At 34.1% G+C, this 22830-nt stretch overlaps 3 protein-coding genes across 13 annotated transcripts in view; 1 reads left to right on the forward strand and 2 right to left on the reverse strand.

The window, feature by feature from the left end:
- The window catches only part of LOC143905328 (glutamate receptor 1), a 124782-nt gene that overhangs the window by 69111 nt on the left and 32841 nt on the right, over positions 1–22830 (reverse strand). The window lies entirely within an intron of this gene.
- On the forward strand, positions 730–16530 carry LOC143905334 (acyl-CoA Delta-9 desaturase-like). 2 transcript variants are annotated; one of them, XM_077420724.1, is made up of 6 exons: positions 730–940; positions 11986–12212; positions 13343–13473; positions 14051–14256; positions 14333–14518; positions 14714–16530. In XM_077420724.1, exons 2-6 carry the CDS (start codon positions 11999–12001, stop codon positions 15036–15038), a joined length of 1062 nt encoding a protein of 353 aa, XP_077276850.1. In that variant the 5' UTR covers positions 730–940; positions 11986–11998; the 3' UTR covers positions 15039–16530. The 2 variants fall into 2 exon arrangements, with proteins under 2 accessions (XP_077276850.1, XP_077276849.1); XM_077420723.1 differs by lacking the exon at positions 730–940 and adding an exon at positions 10424–10589.
- On the reverse strand, positions 17534–22577 carry LOC143905341 (acyl-CoA Delta-9 desaturase-like). The gene is made up of 6 exons (XM_077420741.1): positions 22418–22577; positions 21782–21969; positions 21352–21482; positions 19023–19228; positions 18466–18648; positions 17534–17983 (listed from the first exon to the last, which is right to left on the reverse strand). Exons 2-6 carry the CDS (start codon positions 21954–21956, stop codon positions 17674–17676), a joined length of 1005 nt encoding a protein of 334 aa, XP_077276867.1. The 5' UTR covers positions 21957–21969; positions 22418–22577; the 3' UTR covers positions 17534–17673.

The following is a 22830-nucleotide window of genomic DNA, read 5'->3' on the forward strand; positions in this document are numbered from 1 at the left end:
TACAAATTGTGCGGTGTCCAACGTCCAACTTATTAGAGCAGTTCGCAAAATATTAACCTTAAGAACTACAATAAATCTCAGAAAATTTGTCGACTTATATGGTCCCAAATCATATTTAAAATAAAATGCTAACAAGTTATTTAAATACTCAACATTAAATTTAATTAAATTTCAGTTTAAATAAATATGATTGCAAAATTATCTCTCAAAATATATATTGTATGTTGTTGCGAACAGGAATCGATACTCTCAGACACAGTAAATATGCCTGTCTAGAAAAATAGAAAGCTTTTTCAATCTTTATCTGAGGTGTTCTTTTTCGCGATATTAATTTCTCACTTTTCTAAAATAGTATAGAGAATTGCGAAATTATTCTACGCGTTAACAAGCGCATTCGGTCTATTATCTCCATCAAAATCTATTATCTCTCTTATAATCTTTGATCCACAAATAATTAATCCCTTTTTTTGTCTTAATATGATACTTAATATAATAATAATAAACATTAATTGATCATATATTTCATTCATAATAAATAAATCGTGATTCACCGGATTCACGCATAACCGGCATAACGCACCTTCGGACCTGCACGCGGACCTGCATGACAATATCACGTGCTGCACGTTGGTCTCCGTGATTTGCCATGCGAGCACGTGATGGTGCCACCAACATCGCCGGCAGTCTCTGTCTCTCTTCAAGCATCGCGAATAATATTTAACTCTCACGCATGGTGCCGGTCTCTCAGTTCTTTTGCCGACGCCGATCGTTGCTCATCTGCCGATGGTAAAGCCTGTCAACGACGAAGTCTCTTACTCGAGAACGCAACAGAGTCGCACGAGAAGCTCACGTCTTTCTGTCTTCCACATTTGTCAGCCCAGCCAGAGAAATAATCCACCGGTGGTGTCCAGGACGCAACCGGTCGTAAAAGCTTACGAAGGTAGGTCGATGTGATTCCTTTATTTTATTCACGAGACGAACCCTTCGACTATCCTAACGGCAATCGCTGGCCGGTTTTCGTCCCTCTCCTCCAATGTGACAGAAATCGCGCCTTCGTTTTTGACAAAATCAAGAGACACGCCAAGTACACGCGAAGCGAGACTCTTTTACGCGTTTAATAAAATACAGATTTAATGGATTTATTGACCATTAAAATTTAATTGAAGAATTTTATTATTCTGGGAGATATTGAAGAATATTTTCACAAAATTAACGCTACTTATATTGAAATTGGAACAAATTCTCCTTTTTCAGTTTAATATTTGCACGCTGATAGGACAAGTACAGATAATAAACATTCATGCTCTGTGTTTGTTTCGTATTTGTATTTTCATGAATTTTGTTTTTATGTCATTGAGATATACTTATATAAGGTCAATCTGCTTTTATTTAATTATGATTCGGATACTATGCGTTATAACTAGAAAATATATCTTCAAGAAAAAGAAAGTTTTCAACAAGACTATTTCAAAGCAAAATGTATATTTTTCTTCAAAAAAATGCGGCTTCTTCGAAAGTTAGAATACAGGAAATAATTATACCGTGACCATAAATCTTTTATCATAAAGGATATAGTCCTTTATTTTTCAAGTAGCTGTCCTTTAGATTTATTTATTTTCTCAAAACTCAATTTTGTCCTATATTTGCTCCCAGAAAATATGGTTACTGTAAGAATAATACAAACTGTAATATACACACTCATTATTCCCACATGATAGAAAAAAAGAAGTCAAATATAGCATTGCGTACAGGGTTAAAAGATACATCGATACAGCAACGTGACGCACTTACCAAGGGAATCTTGTAGTTTTTAATGCAAAAGGTTGCTCTTTTCCTGCCCACGCGTTATCAGCCCTGATTGTGGTTGAATAATCTCTTTGTTATTAAGGATATTTCTCTCTCTCTCTCTCTCTCTCTCTCTCTCTCTCTCTCTCTCTCTCTCTCTCTCTCACTCTCACTCTCTCACTCACTCTCTCTTAGAGAGAGAGAGTGAGTGAGAGAGAAAAAAGAGTGTGAGTAGGTGGTTTTCCACATAGGCATAATTCCATGTATACATATGTCTTCGGCTTACGGAACAAAGTATCTAATGTCTCGTTTAATTAGAAGCGAAATTCTAGAAGCCAGATGATCGTGAGAGGAGCGACGATTCACGCGCGTAAAAAAATTGTGTATTCATCACTCGGAGAATATTATCCAATGACTTGAGATATTTCGTCACATTTCCGAACCGTCTCTTTTCAGCGTCAGTATCGATTTTTTAAGTAATGATATGATTGCAACTATTTGTCAGTAGTTTTTAGTGTTTTTACACGAGGAAGGTATTATTTTATGCAACTGGTATTACTCAATTTTTGCCTTAAAACATGCACATTACTCTTCACAACGATCCCAATAATATATTGATCGCTAAGATATCCGTGATGGTGGCATTGCCGCGAGCCAACCACCAACGGCAGTAATGCAACGCGCGTACAACGGACGTGACAAAAAAATTTGAACGAGCTCTGCTTTTAACGAGGAATTGATCTGAGCTTCCTGGTCAATATACACCGTTATTGTTCCCAATATATGAACTATCGTATGAGTTTACATTTTCGTATATGAATCAGAACGCCTTAAAACGTATAAGTCGCGAATATTATTCATTGGCACATTCAAACAGTTTCTCGATCCTGTTGATGCATTAATATAAAAGTTACTAATATTTAATAACTTATTTTTATTGAATTATTAATTTACTTATTTATTAATCAAATTAAATTATTATAATATTACAAGTATTATATTAAATTAGGAAAGTTATTTTATCATTCCACTATTGCTGAAAGATATTGCCTATTTAATTGCTTACATGAATTATTTTGCTAAATGTTTCTTAGCTACGAAGTGGTCCGATCTTTGCGTGCGTTCGATAACAGCTAAAGTTTCGTTACAAAATGCTCCGTCGCGATGCGAGGAATAGCGTAGCTATATTTGCGAAATAATCCTATTGCGTTCTCTTCGGTGCAAATAAGTGTTTCCTGTTGCACGCTCCGTGGAGAATGATCGGGTTGGGGAGCTAATTGTCTGGATAATCGCTGGACACGATCGTTCCGTATCACCGACATTATATCAATATTATTAATTATACATAAAGAATAAAAGAAATTGAAACCAATGTAGGCTGCATTTTTTAGTCGGTATACATACAAAATTCGGTAACATAGTTTCGTAATAATTTGTACGCAATATATTTGTATTTTCTATCATTTACACTATTTAAAACATTAGTCATTTACTTTGTGGCGATTATATCGTCATATACTTAACCGCCGAAACAGCTCGATTCGAAAATAAGAGATAGCGAAGTCGTAAATAGGAAAAGACGTTAGATTGGGAAAACAGAAACATAGGTAACAATAAGCGGGAACGTACCGGCAAGACATAAACAATAATTAATAACATTGAGCGAAACGTGACGAGCGACTCCTCGAAGGACACGAAGTCCGGAGAGGGGACAACGACCGCGAGATCCCGGAGAGAGGTAGACATTCGGCGTCGGGACGTCGGGACTCGCTAGCATATACGGACGTATCCGCGGAATTGTACATACTCTGAACTTGTGGGATTAAAGACTATATACGAACTCGAATAGATTACTCAACCTTGACCTATTCTCGACCTATTCTTACGACTCTTACGATTACGACTAATGTAGAACGACCATAATATTCAAATGCAAATTATCAGTCCGTTTCATTTGTTAATAAGCATTTGGTGCTTCGTGTTTAAAAATAAAATGTTATGTAAATGTATCGATAAACGGTCCGAATGATGTTGCACAAAAGTATATATTAAACGAGCAATTGTATTTCGCAATGCCTTCGGCGAAAGCGTACATTCGCGTTTCCGGGGTGACTTGACGTGGCGTGACACCGTTTGGAAAATATCAAGGAGCTCAAGATTCACACACAGGATAGTGTGTCATAATGATTATTCTCCTTTTTCGTATGCAAACGAAGATTGTTACTTAATCTAGACAACAGACCTTGACTTTTAAATGATTGAAAAATGTCCTTTCTTTAAATTTATATTTAATAAAATCCGCGATTACGCGAAAATTGATAAATTGGTAAAACGGAAAAAGAATATTGCCTGATAGATGATAGATGGCAAATTATTGTATTCAAAATAGCATTTTTATTTCCTGTTGGAAATAAAAATGCATTTTTGCAGGTATGCTAAGATATACTTTATATTTCTGTGTTACTGATTTATCTTATTCGGAACCAGTTTAGTTGTCAGACAACTACAAAAATCGGATTAAAAAATCGTGTTCAGCTTACCCCTAGTTATACTTGGCTTCAATGATAAAATTAGCGGCTCTAATATTTAACAAAATATTCCATGATGAGAAAATGCATTTTTGCGGCAGTGAGCAAAGTCCAGAATGACGAAACTTCTCGTCATTGGCAGTCAAGGGTTAATCAGCTCAAATATATATACAATTAATATAAATTTGTTAATATATGCAATTTTTGCTTACAATGTCAATATAATTTAAAAAATGTAATACGGACAATCTTAAATTAATGTAAAATAATTTTATTACACATTTCCCAATTTTATTACAGATTTATGTTGTAAAATAATTTTTATTTTTCTTAAATAACACGATTTAAAAAGAACTTAAATTTAGATTATTTTTTATAATAGATTTATACAAAAAACTGATTTGTAAAAATTTGTTTATCTATCAGAATTAGGACCCACGCGATTTAAAAGTTACCAGTATTGCGTACGATTATACTCTTGCCTATTATCATATTAATTAAGGAATAAGAAATCAGTTTTGTTAAAATTTTTCTATTTCATATTCATAGTTTTTATAATAGGAGAAACGATGATAAAATATTTTAAAAAGTTAAAGTATTATCAGAGTCAAAATATGAAAAAAAGTATATACATAATATAAACGTATATAAACGAATGTGTGTTTAATATGTCAATATAATTTGTGTGGTCTTCCACTTCAATACCATTTTTTCCTCGTGTCACAATGTAAGTGCGTGATCGGCTGGTGCGACCAGATCGAGCGCTTTACGTGATATAATACGCACGTACGAGGAAATGGCAAAACAAGATGAGCAGCCGTTACTCGCGTGATCCGTTCATGCATGCGATCCGTGTATGTACTCACACATACGATGCCAGTCTACCGGTCGACCGGCGCGGCGTGCATATCGAATGCTATTATTAAATATTACAAAAAACCTTTTCCATTATTAATATAAGCTTCTCGATGGAATATTTTACATATTTATGAAGCTAAAAGTTTACATCTAAAAATTCAATCCAGATTTAGAAACCAGATTTAATGCGGAGATTTAGAGATACGCGTAAGTATGTGTGTCTTGGCGACGTGCACCGGAATAAGTGAGCGCGCGGTCGTACGAGCGGCGATCAACCAATGCGATCGCATCGCCGGCACGACGTGTATACGCAACTCGTATCCACGTGGTCGCGTGAGATGCGTGCACGGATAAAGCTTGTTATGATACGCGACGATATTCCTTCCAGCCAGCGTTCACATTGCAAAACTCGGTAGGTCTAGAAAAGGATCAACGGGAAGATATTTTCGAATAATCGCCACAAATAAAAATAGGAACTTGCATATTTTGCTTCCTCATCATTTTTTTCGCTTATATATAAAGCTTTTTCTATATGAGGAATTAGCAAAATTGTTAGCATATAATAGATTGGCTTCCTCATAGAGGAAGCTTTATAAGCGAAAAAAATGATAAGGAAGCATTGTGCAAGTTTCTAATTTGCACACATTTTTTATTTTTATATAACCTTAATTACCATAAAGAATTTCAATCACTTGAAAAACTTCAAAATTGATGTTTTTAAATATTTAAGTATTTAAAATGGAAATGACATTTTGCATTTTTCATTTTAAATGCGTTTTTGGAAAATCATTTTCATTTTACATTTGAAATGGAAATATCTATACATTTAATTATTTGTAAAATGGGTAAATGTTTTTTTTAAGCATATAGCTTTATATCTGAGCTCATAAATTTCCCTAGCGTTATTGATTTCCATTTTAAATACTTAAATATTTAAAATGGAACCATTTCAAGAGTGTTACTCAGCCCTGACACACACACACACACACACACACACACACACACACACAAGCGCGCGCAGACATAAAAAAAAGCGATTTCCGACGTTTTATAACATTCTTAACATATTGGCATTAAAAACTAAAAACAAAATTACGAAAACAAAGCTTCCTTCATGAGAAAGCAAAAATAATGAAAAAGGGAGAAACAAAGAAACAAGAACGACTGATTTAATAAAGCAAAGTAATGATGTGATGTGCCTTAAGGTGCATAATATCATTTTTCTCACTCCAAGCAGTTCCATCAGCACTCTTTTTTTATTATTAGTCAATAATAAAAAGGCATCACATATAAAGTACAAGCGCCACGTATATACGTACGTGGCGCAGTATGTGTGAATCACGCGAGATAATGATCGTACGATGCGTGCCTGATGCAAGGGTCAGCGAGCATTACCCGAGTATTACTCACGTGAACTATTACACTTGGGTTATGTTATGAAGCAGATGGGGCAGAAACCCGACGCATCTAAAAAACAGCTGACGGAGATTACGGTTACGAGTCACATCTTATCAAGTTCCCGGCTAATTAACCCGTGAAATCACGCGATTTGTCGGATGATTTATTTACGCGCGTTAATAGAGAATTAGCAATTAATTATCTATTAATTGGATAGTTTGTTTAATTATTCATTATTTTGAATGAAAGAGAATAATAACCAAAAAATTTGTTTAAATTATTAAATGATCGGAAAAGGTTCGCCTTTAAGAAACGCGAAGCTGCAAGTGGTCAATAGTTCAGTACTGCTAAAACGAGCGGTCGATATATTTGTCGGAAGAGTAGAACGCGCGCGGTGTGTCTGGTCTGTTTCTCTCCGTTCACCATTCGCCGGTCTCAGGTGGCGAGAGTTGTACGACGCGATTCCATTGGTTCAGACGGTCTCAGCTGAGGTATGGTACGAGCCGACGGTCGACTCATATACCCGTATCAGACGCAACGATTATTCTCCCCAATTCCTTCTATAACAGCCGGTATAACGTGATCTTCAACGAACTATATGTCTGAGAGAGACTGATGAGAGAAAAGAAAGAAGAGCCATAATGATTCGGAAGATGTTGTGGTGAACGGAAGATTTTTCAAGCTGGACCCTGAAGCTTTAAGCTATAAATTATTCGACTCGCGAGTCTTTTTTGGTAACAACTATTGCAAAATAACCGTTAAGTCGGAAGTGTTTTAATTTGAAAAGCAGGACTTAAAAAAAAATTGTGTCGTAATTTAGATTATTATATATCATCGAGAGTGTGTGTTATTTAACACTACACACGGAGATTAATCTATATTTATTTCTACCGAAGAAATCTTAGAAAAGAAAAGAGAAAAAGAGAAAACAAATTAATAAAATTAATTATCTATGTAATTTCAATAAAAGTCAGGAAAAATTTCAGAAATTAAGATGTTTTAAAAATGAGCAATAAATTATTTAAAAATGTCAAACGAGTCCATTTTGACCCCCTTGGTATAGTTCTGTTAAGAAATGACTTCAGAAAAAATTGGTTTTAAATTATCGCGGAATTTACGGTCGAGAAATGATCCAATCGTATGTAGATGTATGTATCATATAAATGTATGTATATCAGTACGTATATGACACATACATTTATCATATATATGTAGCGATAATGAATGCGCACGCATATGTATACCAGATCGTTTAAACGGTGATAAAGATAAAATGCGATATCAGCACATGGTCAAGATCTACTAGAATTAGCTGTTTCGCAAAAATAGAGACTGTCTAACAATGCGATATATATTTTTGTCATGCACGGGAGACAACAAATCACGTGACTGCCGATACAACCGACGATAAGAACTGATAAGTGTCAATGTAAATGAATTTTTCGCCGTGCGTAATGTATAAATATGTAGATAACTACTTGTCATAACATGAAACATTATGTAACGAATATCGCATAGAAGCCAGTTAATTCTATTCATAGTACTTGTTTTCTTACAGTACTTTTGACTTTTTTCCTGTCGAACGTCACAGTGAGGACAAGTAAGAACGCGACACGGGAATAACACGTACATATATGTATACCTAATGTCTCAATGCATATTAAAGATTACGCTCATTATGCATGTCGTTCTTAGTTTCGCGTATTTGGTTTTTTATATTTCAACTTTTTCGTTTTTCTCTATAGTGTATTTTTCTTAAATTAGATTTTCCTTCTTGTCAATTATTATGCATATAATAACATGCATCGAGTTTGATAGTATTAATGTGCAAGATTTTAACAAGATATTAATAAGAACCCGCGCGTAATTTAACACATTTTATCGGAATTGCTTTCGCAATTTAAATTAGACAATATCAGCTCTTATTAGCTAGATCGCAATTTTTTCTATTAATATGTAACGCATTACGCACATTATGCTAAGTCGAGTAATTTATTATGCATATATCATTTAGGAAGACGGGCGCGTTATTCTCATTAAATTTCGTAAATGCAGGAATAAAGTTCAACGTTTAATAAACCGCAACAAATCACATTTATATTGTACATGGTATATCGTATGCACGTTTAATATTGAAAAATAATTCTAAAACTAATTCTAATTTTATAGGTCGCGTTCAACACAAAATTGGAAAAATTATACGCAGCATATGATTAAACTATTTCACATAAATTCTTTTATAATCAAAGTTTACTAATAAGACAAATAAGTTAAATATAAATTAAACTAAATGGAATTCATTGTGTGCTACACTTTCATTTATCTAATAATTCCAAGATTAACATAATTAATAATTTCTGAAAATAATTCAATTAAACGATATATTGTTTTTCTTTGTTGTTGACTGACATCACATTCGATCGATAAAAATGCATGTGTAGAAATCACATAATGATAGCGCGTGCACGGGCGATCAATTCTTTTTTCATTGCCGTGATATAGGCTGCGGTCCACTTGACGCTACAAATGCTTCGAAGTATTCCTCTTCTCCTTTCTTTTAATGAAGAAAGAAGGAGAAAGAACGCTTCAAAGCATTTGTAGCGTTAAATGGACCGCAGCCATAATATCACATTGTGTGTTAGATCGATGTGCTACGTGAGAAACGCGGCTGACCTCGAAAGCCTTTGTGCAGCCTTGGCAATGATCGTGCTCGCTCGAACGAACTGAGCTCTGGAGGCCGCGTCCTCAACCTTGTTTATAATCTAAAATATCGTAATACTGCGATCGCTATACAATCATGAGGGCTATTCTCGATCAATGGATTATAAATGTGCAATGCAATAAATGAGTTATATCATTCTTCACGTATTATACACTTTGAGACACGACGTAACTCATTTATCGCATTCCCATTCATTTTCATCGTAATGAATAAAAAGTAAACCATTCAGTTGTAAGCTATTAGCGTGTTTTCCACGAGAATTATATATATATATATATATATATATATATATATATATATATATATGTATAAACGTGATTTCTAAAATCAATAAATAAATGAAAGAGCATGGAGTCGCAACGAGATGTTAGTATCGTAATATTTAATTAAGTTAAATTGACAACTTTCGGGCTGACATCCTCAGTGCAATAAATTAAACAACATACATTGATAAATAATGTGATTCATATTTATTATTTGTACACACATTCAATAAAAATATTAAAAGAATTACTCCGATAACGCGATAATACTTCTAATACTTTTAGCTTATATAATATTACGTAACTACTGCTTCAATGTAGCCGATTAATAAATTGACCTCTAATCGAGTGTCACAAATACGTTTGTTAGCAATAATATACCTTAGCATAATTGGCATAATTAGCATTATATCTGAAAATTTATGCAAAGTATAGGTTCTTATTTTTCTCACGTTTTTCTCATTTCTTTTTTTTTCAAAATTAATTGAAGACGTGTGTATATATATATATATATATATATATATATATATATATATATATATATATATATATATATATATATACTTAATCGCATTCAAAGAACTTCACATATTTATACGAGTTGTGTTGCTTGTACATTGTTTTCGTCTCGTGCAAATTCGTTATTTCGATTCGGGTTTTCGATAGCAATACTCCAATGACCGGATTATTCAGAGGATCAGCTGATCGCTCACCCGGCGTCCCCGCGCAGGCGCGCGCGCGCGCGCGACTTCTCTGTCGACGAAAATACCGTTTGGTCGGCGTCCCGGCGCCGCGGCGCCGCGCAAGCCTGCGCCTGGAGGACGTCGGTCGAGGATCCAACTGGCACCCTGGCAGTCGATGTCGACAGACGGTCCTCGGCCGGGCACCGCCGGCACCATCGCGATCTTGCTCCACTCCGATATTCGCGATCGCGGGTTATAGGCGGTTCGTCGGGTTCGGGCGCGTACATTTTCGCGCGTTTGACGGAATTCAGGGCGATCTGCAGAATTGCGACGACGAGCGTACACGAGCTCCGTACGTATGCACAATTTTGACTTTCGACAAGCCAGCCGATGTGACTCGGAAGCTGTTAGTGTCTTAATTTAAATCGAGTCCAAGGTGGTTAATATAATCAATAGGTTTGAAATGAAGAAATCATGTTAGAAATAGCGAATGGAATATTTGCTCTTCGCAGTTTCACTAAGCTCGTCGATAAATCGAGCCTAAACAGGTGTACCGGGTCTCGCGACGTGAGTTTCTATATAACTGCAGGGATAAACCGGGATGACAGCTGGTAGCTTCGTCGCGACGACGCGGTGAAAGTCTTACAGGTGTCATTTCTCCAGAGAATCACTCTCTTTCCGGGCACCGGTTACCATATTAGTCGGACGAGCCGGCGCGGCGGCGCGCTCGTGCGTGTACAAACGACGTAATCGCGACGTTGCTTTACGTTTCCAGGTCATGCACTACCTGGAAAGTGTCTCCGCTGATATAACCGTCGTTCGTCGGTCTTCGGCGCGTGTAATCGCGTGTCGCGATAATTGTAAATAGATAATTGAAGATAGAAAAGGGGAGAGAGAGAGAGAGAGAGAGAGAGAGAGGGACACACTTTGTATTTGACCTAATATAAATTCGTATTTGCTGCTACACTTTTTGTCTTTTATCGATCGCTGTTGCGTCACACGTCGTTGCCATTCGTTCTAAATGCTTTCGTAACTTTTGACTCTACAGGAGCATCGATAATTATGGCGCTGTTGCACGAGCCATGTTAGCTTCATCGAGTAAGCCGTGTGTGCAAATATAATTATCGTCGCGGCGGCCTCGTCAAAGAAGTTCTATTCTCGCGACATCGGCGCTTTCATTTGGGAATAATTTAGATTTGACTTCATGAAAGTTTAGCTAACTTTAATTCTGCAAATATAATATATGTATACTGTATTTATTAGTGTTTTGTTTTTATAATCTTTTAAGATTTTGAATTTGAAATTGTTGTGTATTAATCGCGCAGGTGTTTTTATTTATTCTTTTTATTTTAATGTAGCAATATATCTAAATGATTAAGCAATCGTTATATCTCAGCAACCGTTTAGTGGATTCGTTTCTACTTTTTTGTATAGCACATCAGGAAGATTAAAAGAATATTATTCTCACAAATTTTGATCTACTTGGTAGCGCTTTGAAAATTATGTCCTATACATCTAAGACTGTACCGATGATACATCCTTAAACACCCAAAACAGCGATATGAATAATTTAATAATTTGAATAAGATTGTAAATCTAGATGTTTAATGAATAACGCTAATGAGATAAAAAATATGTACGGCATAATTATTTGTCGTAATCGCGATGACAGTAATGAAGATTTATTGCTTATTACAATTTTTTATAAAACATAATTAATGGAAATTTTTTTACTTGGGTGTTAACAGGCTTTACGCAAGGATGGCGCCGAATATAACGAGCACACCGACGGGGGTGCTTTTCGAGGGTGAGACTCTTCCCGAACCGCAGCTGATCGAGGAGTCGAAGGAGAAACCGAAATATGTTAGGCGCATTGTTTGGAGGAACGTGGTGATTTTCTCGTTCCTACATCTCGGCGCTCTTTACGGAGCTTATCTCACCTTCACGTCCGCCAAATTGGCGACCGTATTTTTCGGTAAGTGCGTTTTGATTTTATTGCGCGGTGTAATGTACCTCTTACTTCCTCATAAAATAATTATACGACGAAATAATATTTTTGTTTAATAAAGAAATGATATCTACACCTTAGAGGTAAAGTATCGTATCTCCATTATTATTATGAATTCAGAGAAAATAAGAATTTTAAATAGAGAAAACGATATATTTCTTTTTTAAATATAAAATAAAGGAAAGGAAATAAATGAGGCAATCGGAGCCAAGCGCGGTAAATCAATGCGCAGACAAAAATTATAATAATAAATTAAATATATTAAAAACGAACGTTTTGACACTTCTTTGTGTCATCTTCAGCGTAAATAAAGTTACATAAAATTCATAACGGTATAAAGATTTATATGAATATACGAGACGAAGTAGTGTATAAAAAGGCGCAATCAATAAGTACACAAAAAAGTGTCGAAACGTTTGTTTTTAATATATTTGTTTATTATTATAATTTGTCTCCGCATTGATTACCGCGCTTGGCTCCGATTGCCTCATTCATTTCCTTTCCTTTATTTTATATTAAAAAAAATATATATCGTTTCTCTATTTAAAATTCTTATTTTCTCTGAATTCATAATAATAATGGAGATACGATTCTTTACCTCTATAAGATACAGATATATGAAAGTTAGTTGATCGATCGCACATTATCCCTTACGACACGATTAAGTTCAGCTGATACATTCGCGTTGACGTGTCCGTCGTGGTAGATTTTGTTTAATTTTGCACTTACGCGAAAATCTTTAGCGTGAACAATTAGCGGGATGTTAATTAGATGAGCTAAAAAATACTCGATATATTTGCGACCTTTTCAAACGAGATTAACACACCTGTTGATAGTCTTTTTATTTTATTTAGACTAATTGGTTTACGTCATTATAAGAATTACTACGTTGTTATCATAATAGATTTTTCAACGCGGTTGTTACTATATAAACGTGTTACGAGGCATTTGTGTTACGAGTAAATTTTCCGTTCCGTGAGAGATATCAATCATATCTCTCGTAATTTCTCACAAGATAGTTATTCCATAAGAATTGATGGTCATCGGAGCAAACGGCAAGACCTTTGCGTGTAACATCATGATTTTCTTGATTACAGCAATTGTATTGTATCAACTCACCGGGTTAGGAATCACAGCCGGGGCTCACCGACTCTGGGCACACCGATCCTACAAAGCCAAGTGGCCTCTCCAGGTGCTACTTGTGATTATGAACACTATAGCATTCCAGGTATGTGGATTTTTTAGAGGAAGGCTTAACGAATAAAAATATTCGCAAAAAATAAAATGTCAATTCGTAATCAATTTTTTTCGCTATTGTGACATCGAAGATTGATTAGACGTATTATATTAACGATATAGCAATCGGTTAAACAAGATACGATAGAATCGATTTTTTTCTTACAGCCAGTGAGACATAAAGAATTCATGTCGATACGGTGATACCGAACACAAAACACGCGTCGCGTGTAAGAAATGAAAAAAATAACATGATCCATACAATGTCGTTAGATGTTGGCTAAACAAGTGATCTGTTGTTAGAAAAAAGAAAAGACATCCTTCTCGATAAGCTCGAGAACGTAGGTGGCACGTATTGTTCGTGACGGAAATATAGACACATGAGTGTGCACATTCCCGGCACATTTTTATTTATCGCGATAAATACGCAATAAAAGAGGAAACAAATGCGATTATATACGAAATGCGATTGTACGTGACGAAGATATAGCAAAATCATTTTACGCGAACGTAGCAAATTAAGGCGTTCTACATCAGCATCGATTAAAATGTAATTTTGTCGGATCTAGGATGCCGCGATTGATTGGGCCAGAGACCACAGGGTTCATCACAAATACAGCGAGACCGACGCCGATCCGCACAACGCTACGAGAGGTTTCTTCTTTTCCCACGTGGGCTGGCTGCTCTGCAGGAAACACCCAGAAGTTAAGGAAAAGGGCAAGGGTATCGACTTGAGTGATCTTGAGAGCGATCCTATATTGGCATTCCAAAAGAAGTACGTGTGTCGATATTGATCGAAGTGATGCTTCCTTGACGAACAAGTGTCTACAATAAATTATTGCTCGTTTCAGATATTATTTCATACTGATGCCATTGCTGTGCTTCATTTTGCCAACCGTTATTCCGGTCCTGTGTTGGAACGAAACATGGACGAACGCTTACTTCATTCCCACTGTTTTCCGTTATATCTTTACATTGAATATGACGTGGCTGGTAAATTCCGCGGCTCATCTCTTCGGCAATAAACCCTACGACAGGTAAGCATCAATCGGTTAAGCCAGTCTTGCAAATGTACTTTTTAAATTTTATACTTTAAAAAAATTTTTTTCGGAGAAGAAAATTATCGAACTTTTCAGTCTTTATACTTTTCAAATCTTTACTAGATTTTTTTTTTGAAAGATTTATTTTCAGAGCGGCGTAATCAACATTCAATTACAATTGTTTTCTTGTAGGTTTATCAATCCATCGCAGAACAAAGGCGTTGCCATGTTCGCCCTCGGCGAAGGCTGGCACAATTATCACCACGTCTTTCCCTGGGATTACAAAACGGCCGAGCTCGGCAATTATAAACTCAACTTCACGACGGCCTTCATCGACTTCTTCGCTAAGATCGGCTGGGCCTACGATTTAAAGAGCGTATCCGAGGACATGGTAAGGAAACGAGTGGAGAGAACGGGTGACGGCAGCCACGAGTTGTGGGGTTGGGGCGATAAGGACCAAACGCAGGAGGAAAGAGACGAAGCGATAGTGACGCATCATCACACGAAGGATCAGTAGGACACTGCGTGTACCTACGTGCGAGACTCGATTAAGTAAGGCTTTTTTCCACATTCGTCCCCAAATCGGTCAACAAATCGATTTGTTTAGACATTTTATGAAAGATACTATTTAACTCGACCTTCCAGGACAGTCTCGACTGTCGCGTATCTCGGTTCCGACATGTCGTTGCACGATTATTTGGCGGGTTCCATGTAATACAGTCTTGGAAGGTCCAGCACCGAGCAGGATTTTTGTAATGTCGATGGTGTTCTGGATTGCGAGTGCTGTACTCGCCCGATAAGCTTTTTTACCGCCTTTACAGAGATATACAGAGTTATGTAGCTTTCGAATCATACTGTGTAATTATTGGACAGATTGTTGTACCATTTGTATAATTTTTTAACGCGTAATCGTAACGAGAACATATACATACGTATTTGTATAATTGGAGCATTGATCAAATAAAATAATTTTGTACTTTTGCCTTTTAAAGTATCTACAGTGGGTAACCTACTGCGGTAAGAAAAAATAGTAGAATAATAAATATAGTACAAAAATTACGAATCTGATTTAACATAAATACAAATCGTTTTGAACTTATAAACGTTGGTAAATCGTTGCTCAAGTTTATATATCATCTACTATGTGATCAAATTTTGTATGTTCACTTTTTTGAGCAAAATAAACAATTCGGTTCTCAAACCTGATAATAATCTTAAGACATTACCGTCTTGTTGTTAAATCAAAATTGACTTTAAAAAGTACTGTATCGTCCAGGACATCAGCGAAATATTATTCTTTAACAAATCTAAAAGTTGAATTTTCTCTCTTTCTTTGACGAAAATTAAATTTATAAACGCATGAAAATTCTTTAAGTTTTTATTTACGTTACGATGAAACGTTATTTGAAAAATACATCACGTTTTTGTAATTTTTCTCTTAGTTCCTATTAATATGTTTCACGCTTATCATATTATATAAATTAGTTTGTAACAATGGATTTGGCATAATTTATTTTTTTAATTATACGTAAAAAAAATTATTTTTAATAGGGTAAAAGAAACATGTAAATATAAAAAAAGTTTGTGTTAATAGGGAGTTTTTGCAATACCGTCTTTCAGACACGGTAACCGTTATCTGAATTGTTCAGATACAGAGTGAATGTATCTGAACAATTCAGATAACGTTTACTGTATGTGAAAGACGATATTGCAAAAATTTTTTAATATAATAATAAAGATTGTACCAAAGTAAGTGAATGTAATTATCCAATGTGATGCAGTTGTGCAAGATACGATGTATGTGTATATTAATTTATCATTTTGTTTGCATCGATTAATATAATATAAGATTCGAGAATAACTGTCATATAACAGTTTGTGATGTAAAATTGTAAAGCGATGAAAGACGGGAGGCAAGTCATGATTTCTGACGGAACTCGTTGCTCCTCGCTCTAGTTAAGTAAGCGATTATACTTTTTTATGATATAAATAAACATAAAGCACTTCTACTTACGTTTTGTTACACATCTCCCTTCCGAAGACATCGAAAATATCTGAGATCGTACATACGAAAACGCAACGCGATTTTGTAAGTGTGTCAAATTAATCGAACGTTACATTAATTATAATTTATATCCTTACAGAATTTAAATTGATACTTTAACACGTAACAATCGCGCGTATTTGTTTTCAAGTCAACATTATTGCAAATTTCTACATCCGGTCTTTTGATTACAATTCGTATTTTATGTTTGTCCAGTATGGCAAGCACGACAAATGATATGTTTATTGAGGACACAAAAATAAAATTATTATATTTTTACTATTAAATATAAGAAATCACATGACTGGTATCGTATTGTATTATACATCAATGAGCTGTCGCATTAATAACTAAAATAAAGTGTTTATATATATTTTTATGTAAAGACATTACGTACCCTCTTTATTCAGCGTCTACACCTTTAATTCAAACGTAAAATTGTCTCAAACATCACTTTAATCAGTAATATCATAAACCAGTTACATAATGTAGTAATAAATGAGTGTTCCAGTTTAGCGAGTATCGTTCTTTATTAGACAATGAATTTATCAGGCGTTATATACTTAATTTATAAAAGAAATAATATATTATATACAGGAAATTTCATGATTAATATAAATTGGGATTTAAATTGTCCTACAATTACCCAGTAAACAAAATATTAGCAGCATGCGCACAAATTGGCAACAAATTTGATTAGATTCTACACCAAAACCATCTGTGTTCGCAATGAGTTCGTGTTCTGCCGAACACGAAGCCTGCTGACAGGCAATGTAAACAGATTGGCAATAGAAACCACGCAGACAAAGCCATGTTAGGAGGTTTTATCGCATTTCTGGCAACAGTTTGACAACATTGTTTGATACAGCAGCTGTTGTGTGAAATTTGTGTTTCCTTTCTGACATGAAAAATTTACTGTAAAAAATCTGCTCAGAATCTATCTGCGCAGGTTTGGCTATCTGGGTAAATAACTTTAATTAGATGTTTATTTTGCATATATTATTACACAAAATTTCAAACAATTTACTTTTTTAACTAAAATTTACAAAATATCAGTTACATGTAGTAATTTCATTAAATTAATTTACTCTCTAGCGAATTCGCTTTCCTAATGGCGATATATCAGTTTCTCCTTGTAAGCGGCTTCTTCCGCATTCTCTTTTATCTCCGCCAGAGCTTCATTCAACGTCATCTTCGATGTTGCGATCTTGTAGAGAGCTTCTCGCACATCGTCGCTAGTTGCGGTCTTTAGCTGGTTAATGAGTCCGAGTTCGCGCCACATCTTGACGACGAACGTGATGAATCCCATTTCGTAAGTGCCGAATTCATCATTTTTCCAGTCCCACGGTATCACGTAATGATAATTCAGCCAGTAACTCTTCGACAAGAAAAAGACGGAATTGTCATCGACCGGGAACCTGAAATATCAATGTTAGATTAGAAACAAAATCAACAGACATAATGACAAAGATTACGCTATTATAATTATAAAAATTACAGGGACACGAATGTTATTAGGAAGGAAAGAAGGAAGGAAGGAAGGAAGAAAGGTAGTATATTAAAGTCTCACTAATACGAGGATTTTTAGATAATATAAAATTCTAAAGCTTGTTAATAACAATATAATTTTATTAATATTTTAAATTAATTGTAAGAATAATTGTATAATTGATATAAGAAAAAACCTAAATCTTTTATGAAAGAAAAAGAATGTAGTTTTATTTTTACTCGTGATGCTTTTGGAATTTACGACGAAATATTCTTAAAATTCTCAGATTCCTTAGTCAAGCGCTACTTGCAATGTATACCATCCTTGTCAATACGAACGGTACCGTGACTTTTCGGCATCTCGAAGAATAGCTTGTATAAAAGCGAGAGAGTATTAAAAACAGATATTAACTTGTCTCCTTTCTTCAGGCCCCAAACCAATAAGGCGCTGTTTACTAGCCAAGAAATATTGGTGGTTATTAATAATCGCGCTGCGCCAATGATTAAAAACGAATTTATATATGATTCATCCAAATATTCTATAGCCACGTAGACAGGTAGCAGAAGTCCAAGCAAGAAGAATATCCAGTAGAACCTGCGCAATATACTTGTTTTAATAAATTATTTTTCTATATCGCAATTAGATAGATAAGTTATAGATTAGAATTAGATAATATAACGCTTTGGAATAGAATCCCCTCAGATACAAAAAAATGAAATAAAATAAATATAAGTAAAGATATAGCTAATAAAGAAAAATGTGGGAAACTAGAAAATTAAATAAATAAAGAGATAGAAAAGTAAATATTCCCTGAAAAGAAAGGATAATGATGAAGCACAGAACTATAGATAATAATAAAAAATTATAAATAATTCCGTTTTTATATAATCTTTACATAGGAAAAAAGCAGTGCATAAAAAATAAGCCGTTTTATAATACATTTGAACTATATAATTGAAGAGTCATACTTTTGTTGCGTCCAAACATATCCATCCATATCCACATCGCGCATATCAATGTCTCTCGCGTATGTCTCCAAGTCAGAGGGTGCTGATAAGAGATTACTAATCACGTGGGAATAAAGAAATCCTTTCTTATGATTGTACGGGTCCCTTTCGGTGCCGTAATATCTATGATGCATTCTGTGCCAAAATACCCAGTCATATATTGAACCCTGATAAAAATTTAAATATGGTTATTTTTGTAATTTACATTTTTTTTTATATATATGCAACATTAAACATTTATTAATAATGCTAGATAAGTTTTTTGTTCATTGTACAGCCTTCGTTCTTTATTGTAAAATGCATCTCTAGATTCGTATTAATTTTGCGATTACACTGTTCAACAAAAAATTACTTTTTTTCCCAGTACAAAAAGAGAATATTCGTTTTAATAAACGCCGAATACGAACTCTTACTAAATTGCTCTATCACGTGAATACTAATCATTGAATACTAATCTAATGTTTTGATAAATTCAAAACATAGCTGAATTCTAATCTAATGTAAAAATTCGACTATTTATAATTTTGATATCCGCTATATTGCAAAAAAGGGTTATTTTAGTGGATTTTGGCATACTCTAACTGCACTATGTGACGTATTGGAGAAATTTTTAACGACCTGAAAAACCCTGGAGTTTTAGTAACATAATTAAAAAAATATTTCACAGATCTTTAATTCTCCGTCACCTCCCTGGAGTATTTTGGGCACAAGCAAAATTTTGAGCTCGTCAAATATCTCCGAAATAAAGAGAGGCGAGGTCTGGCTCCCCTCTCTAAAAAAAGTTGTTAGTAGTGAGAACTCACTCGCCAAGGGACGCCAGGATCTGGCAGCCTGGACAAAATGGACCCAGGGGGGCAACGAAAATAGTAAAAATAACAGTGGTGACGGAGGGTTAATGATCTATGTTCTATGTAAGTCACAATTTTGATGCAATAGACTCTATGTTGATCATTAATATCTTTTTAACTATAATCAACACAACAAATTCCTTTTAAAAGCTGAAAGTTCTAACAACTTAATTGTGATCCATTCATTGCAATAAAACTTCTTCAACGCATTACATAGCCTATAGTTATAATATGCCAAAATACACAAAAATAGCCTTTTTTGCAGTTACAAATTTCTCAAAATTGTGACTTATTAATAAACGGGATAGTATTCAACGTTCAAAAACCCACGGAAAACGATTACTCTCATTCCTGTGCATCTTTTTTTGTTGGAAAGTGTTATTAGTCAGTTAACATGATCGCTATTATGTATTGTATATGTATATGCATATTCTGAATAGGATGACTTAGAACTTTATGATATAGAATATATCAGAATGTATAAGTAATGACGATAATTGTGCAATCCAGTTTTATTAAAAATATATCGAATAAAACCACTGAAAAAGTGACATAGCAAAAATGTTAAGCGTGCAATTGATATAGGTAAAACACTTTAAAGAGGTAGACAACCTTTAAGGGGCGTGACAAGCAAAAAATTTATCTTCTTTTATCAAACTAAATATTTAAGAAATATAAAAAACTGTGAGTATTTAAAACTTTGGCACATGATTCTATATTTTTTTATACTTAAATAACCAAACTTTATTTGGTTATTTAAAAAAAAGAATTATTAAAAAATATCAATAACGGGAGTTTTATTGGTAATGAAGGAAAGCAGTTCAGTAGCTGGTGATGGACGTGAAATCTCGAAAACGGCTCCAACGATTTCTTTCAAAAAGTATAAAATTGCATTTTCTTTAATAAAATAAAATAAAAATGTTTTTTTTTTTTTTTTTTCTTTAAATTTTGCTTTCAACACATTTTAGAGACACTTTTCTGGATTATGAATCCGCTTTTTAATTTTGTTTTAGATTTTTTATTACTCTGGAATCATGTCCACAACCAGCTACTGAACGGAAAGAACTATTTCCCTTTATTACCCATAACTCCCGTTATTATTAATATTTTTTTAGCAATTATGGTCATTTTTTTTAAATGACCATAAAAGGGTATAGAATTATGTGCAAAAATTTCAAATATTTAGCGTATTTTATTTCTTAAATATTTAACTTAAAAAAAAAAGATCTATTTTTTCGCCTGTCAAAGTTGTCTACCTCGTTAATAGTCATGTAAAAATGCATATATGTAAGAGATAAATATTAAAAATGTAAGTAAAAGATAAATATTAAAAATAACATGTTGCCATACAAAAAATTTTTGTACTCTAAAATTGATTTTACTATATCTTTAATTAATTGGCACAATATTAAGACATTTGAATATTTGAACATTTCATTTACCACGCCTGCCATAGTTTGTGCTAGCATTATGAAGAGTCTGAGTTGCCATGTAGCGACAAAAGTGTTGTGTGCATATAATCGGTGAGCACCCGCTGTCAGTCCTATGGAACTGATTGTGACGAGGAATAGAACTGAAATTAGCCAATATTAGATTAATATTAAATATTACCATAACATGCGCGCGTGTTAAATGACCACCAACAAGAAAATAATAGACATATTACAAAAATTAATCCATTGGCAGAAAGCTTTATTCATGAATACATATTTAAAGCTTGTATTTTACAGAATACTTAAAGGTACTAGCAGTTTGATGTTAACATTATTTTGGAATAGTGGCAGAAATAAGCTGATCTCATAGAGAGTTAATTGATTTTATATTTATACCATTTTTCGTTTATAGTTTTATGTAATGATTTGTGATACTCACAGTAGAATATTGTCAGCCATTTCGCTTTAACGAACAGAAAGTATAATCCGGCCGAACCAAAGGCGTGAAGATAGATATAAAACAAAACGGCCGTCCACTTTATAAATCGTTTCTCCATTTTGTTGCTGCTTTTGTTGGTGCTGTTGCAGTTATTCTCTTCCTTGGTTTCCGTCATGTCGATATTACGACTATCGAAAAAAAATTTAATATGAACACTTTGCAAATACTTTTCAAATCCATTAATTGCTATTTAAAACACAACAAATATAATTAAAAATTATAATGTTTTGCTGAAAGATGTTACAGTAGCAAAAAATAGAATAGATTAATTAATTATGGAATTATGACTTCATAAAGATGTAAAATATCTTAAATAATTTTATTCCTAATGTATATATATATCGGTAAATTATAATATAAATATATAATTATAGATGTAAAATAAAAATTGATACACAATAACGATTTAGAAACTATCTAAAGAACAAAGTTAAACTCGGACGAATAGAATTATTGAATGTTTTATTAGGTAAAAGTGAGAAGAGACTAAAAGATAAATACAATTGGAACGAAAAATACAAGAAGCGTCGACCTACATTCCTTTTTCTGAAAGATAAATGTATCTATTTTACTTACTTCTCGAAACAGAGCCGCACTGAAACGCGCTTCTGGAAGAACGGTAGAGAACTACATGGCGAAGGTAATGTTGAGGATATTCTGATTGGCCTTACGACCCATTCAGAATTTCATTATCAACAGAAATAAGTTACTTTTTCCTCGTCATTTCCTGTCTGTTAGAATTCGATGCATTTGTCAATTGCGTATATGCGTGACACATGACGGAATTGCTTAAATAAATGTTATTGTTATTAAATTGTAATTTGTAATTTGTATGGCATCACGAAAACTTTTATTTTCTTTTATTATTTTTATGTTGCATTCGACAATCCGTAAAATATAAATTATATGCGTATTTAAAGGATTACTGAGTGAAGCGGTTTATTTCAAAGACACATTTATATGAAGCAAATTATAACTAGAAGCTGCGT

The sequence above is a fragment of the Temnothorax americanus genome, unplaced genomic scaffold, assembly GCF_048541705.1.
Source record: "Temnothorax americanus isolate GAGA-0224 unplaced genomic scaffold, ASM4854170v1 Scaffold6, whole genome shotgun sequence".
NCBI classification, from domain to species: Eukaryota; Metazoa; Arthropoda; class Insecta; order Hymenoptera; family Formicidae; genus Temnothorax; species Temnothorax americanus.

Coding starts and splice junctions, on each gene's coding strand:
- LOC143905341 (XM_077420741.1), bottom strand. CDS start 21,956: ATGACGGAAACCAAGGAAGAGAATAACTGCAACAGCACCAACAAAAGC. Junction 21,483..21,781: donor ATGGCTGACAATATTCTACT/GTGAGTATCACA, acceptor GGCTAATTTCAG/TTCTATTCCTCGTCACAATC. Junction 18,649..19,022: donor TATGTTTGGACGCAACAAAA/GTATGACTCTTC, acceptor TATATTGCGCAG/GTTCTACTGGATATTCTTCT.
- LOC143905334 (XM_077420724.1), top strand. CDS start 11,999: ATGGCGCCGAATATAACGAGCACACCGACGGGGGTGCTTTTCGAGGGT. Junction 13,474..14,050: donor TGAACACTATAGCATTCCAG/GTATGTGGATTT, acceptor TGTCGGATCTAG/GATGCCGCGATTGATTGGGC. Junction 14,257..14,332: donor ATATTGGCATTCCAAAAGAA/GTACGTGTGTCG, acceptor TGCTCGTTTCAG/ATATTATTTCATACTGATGC.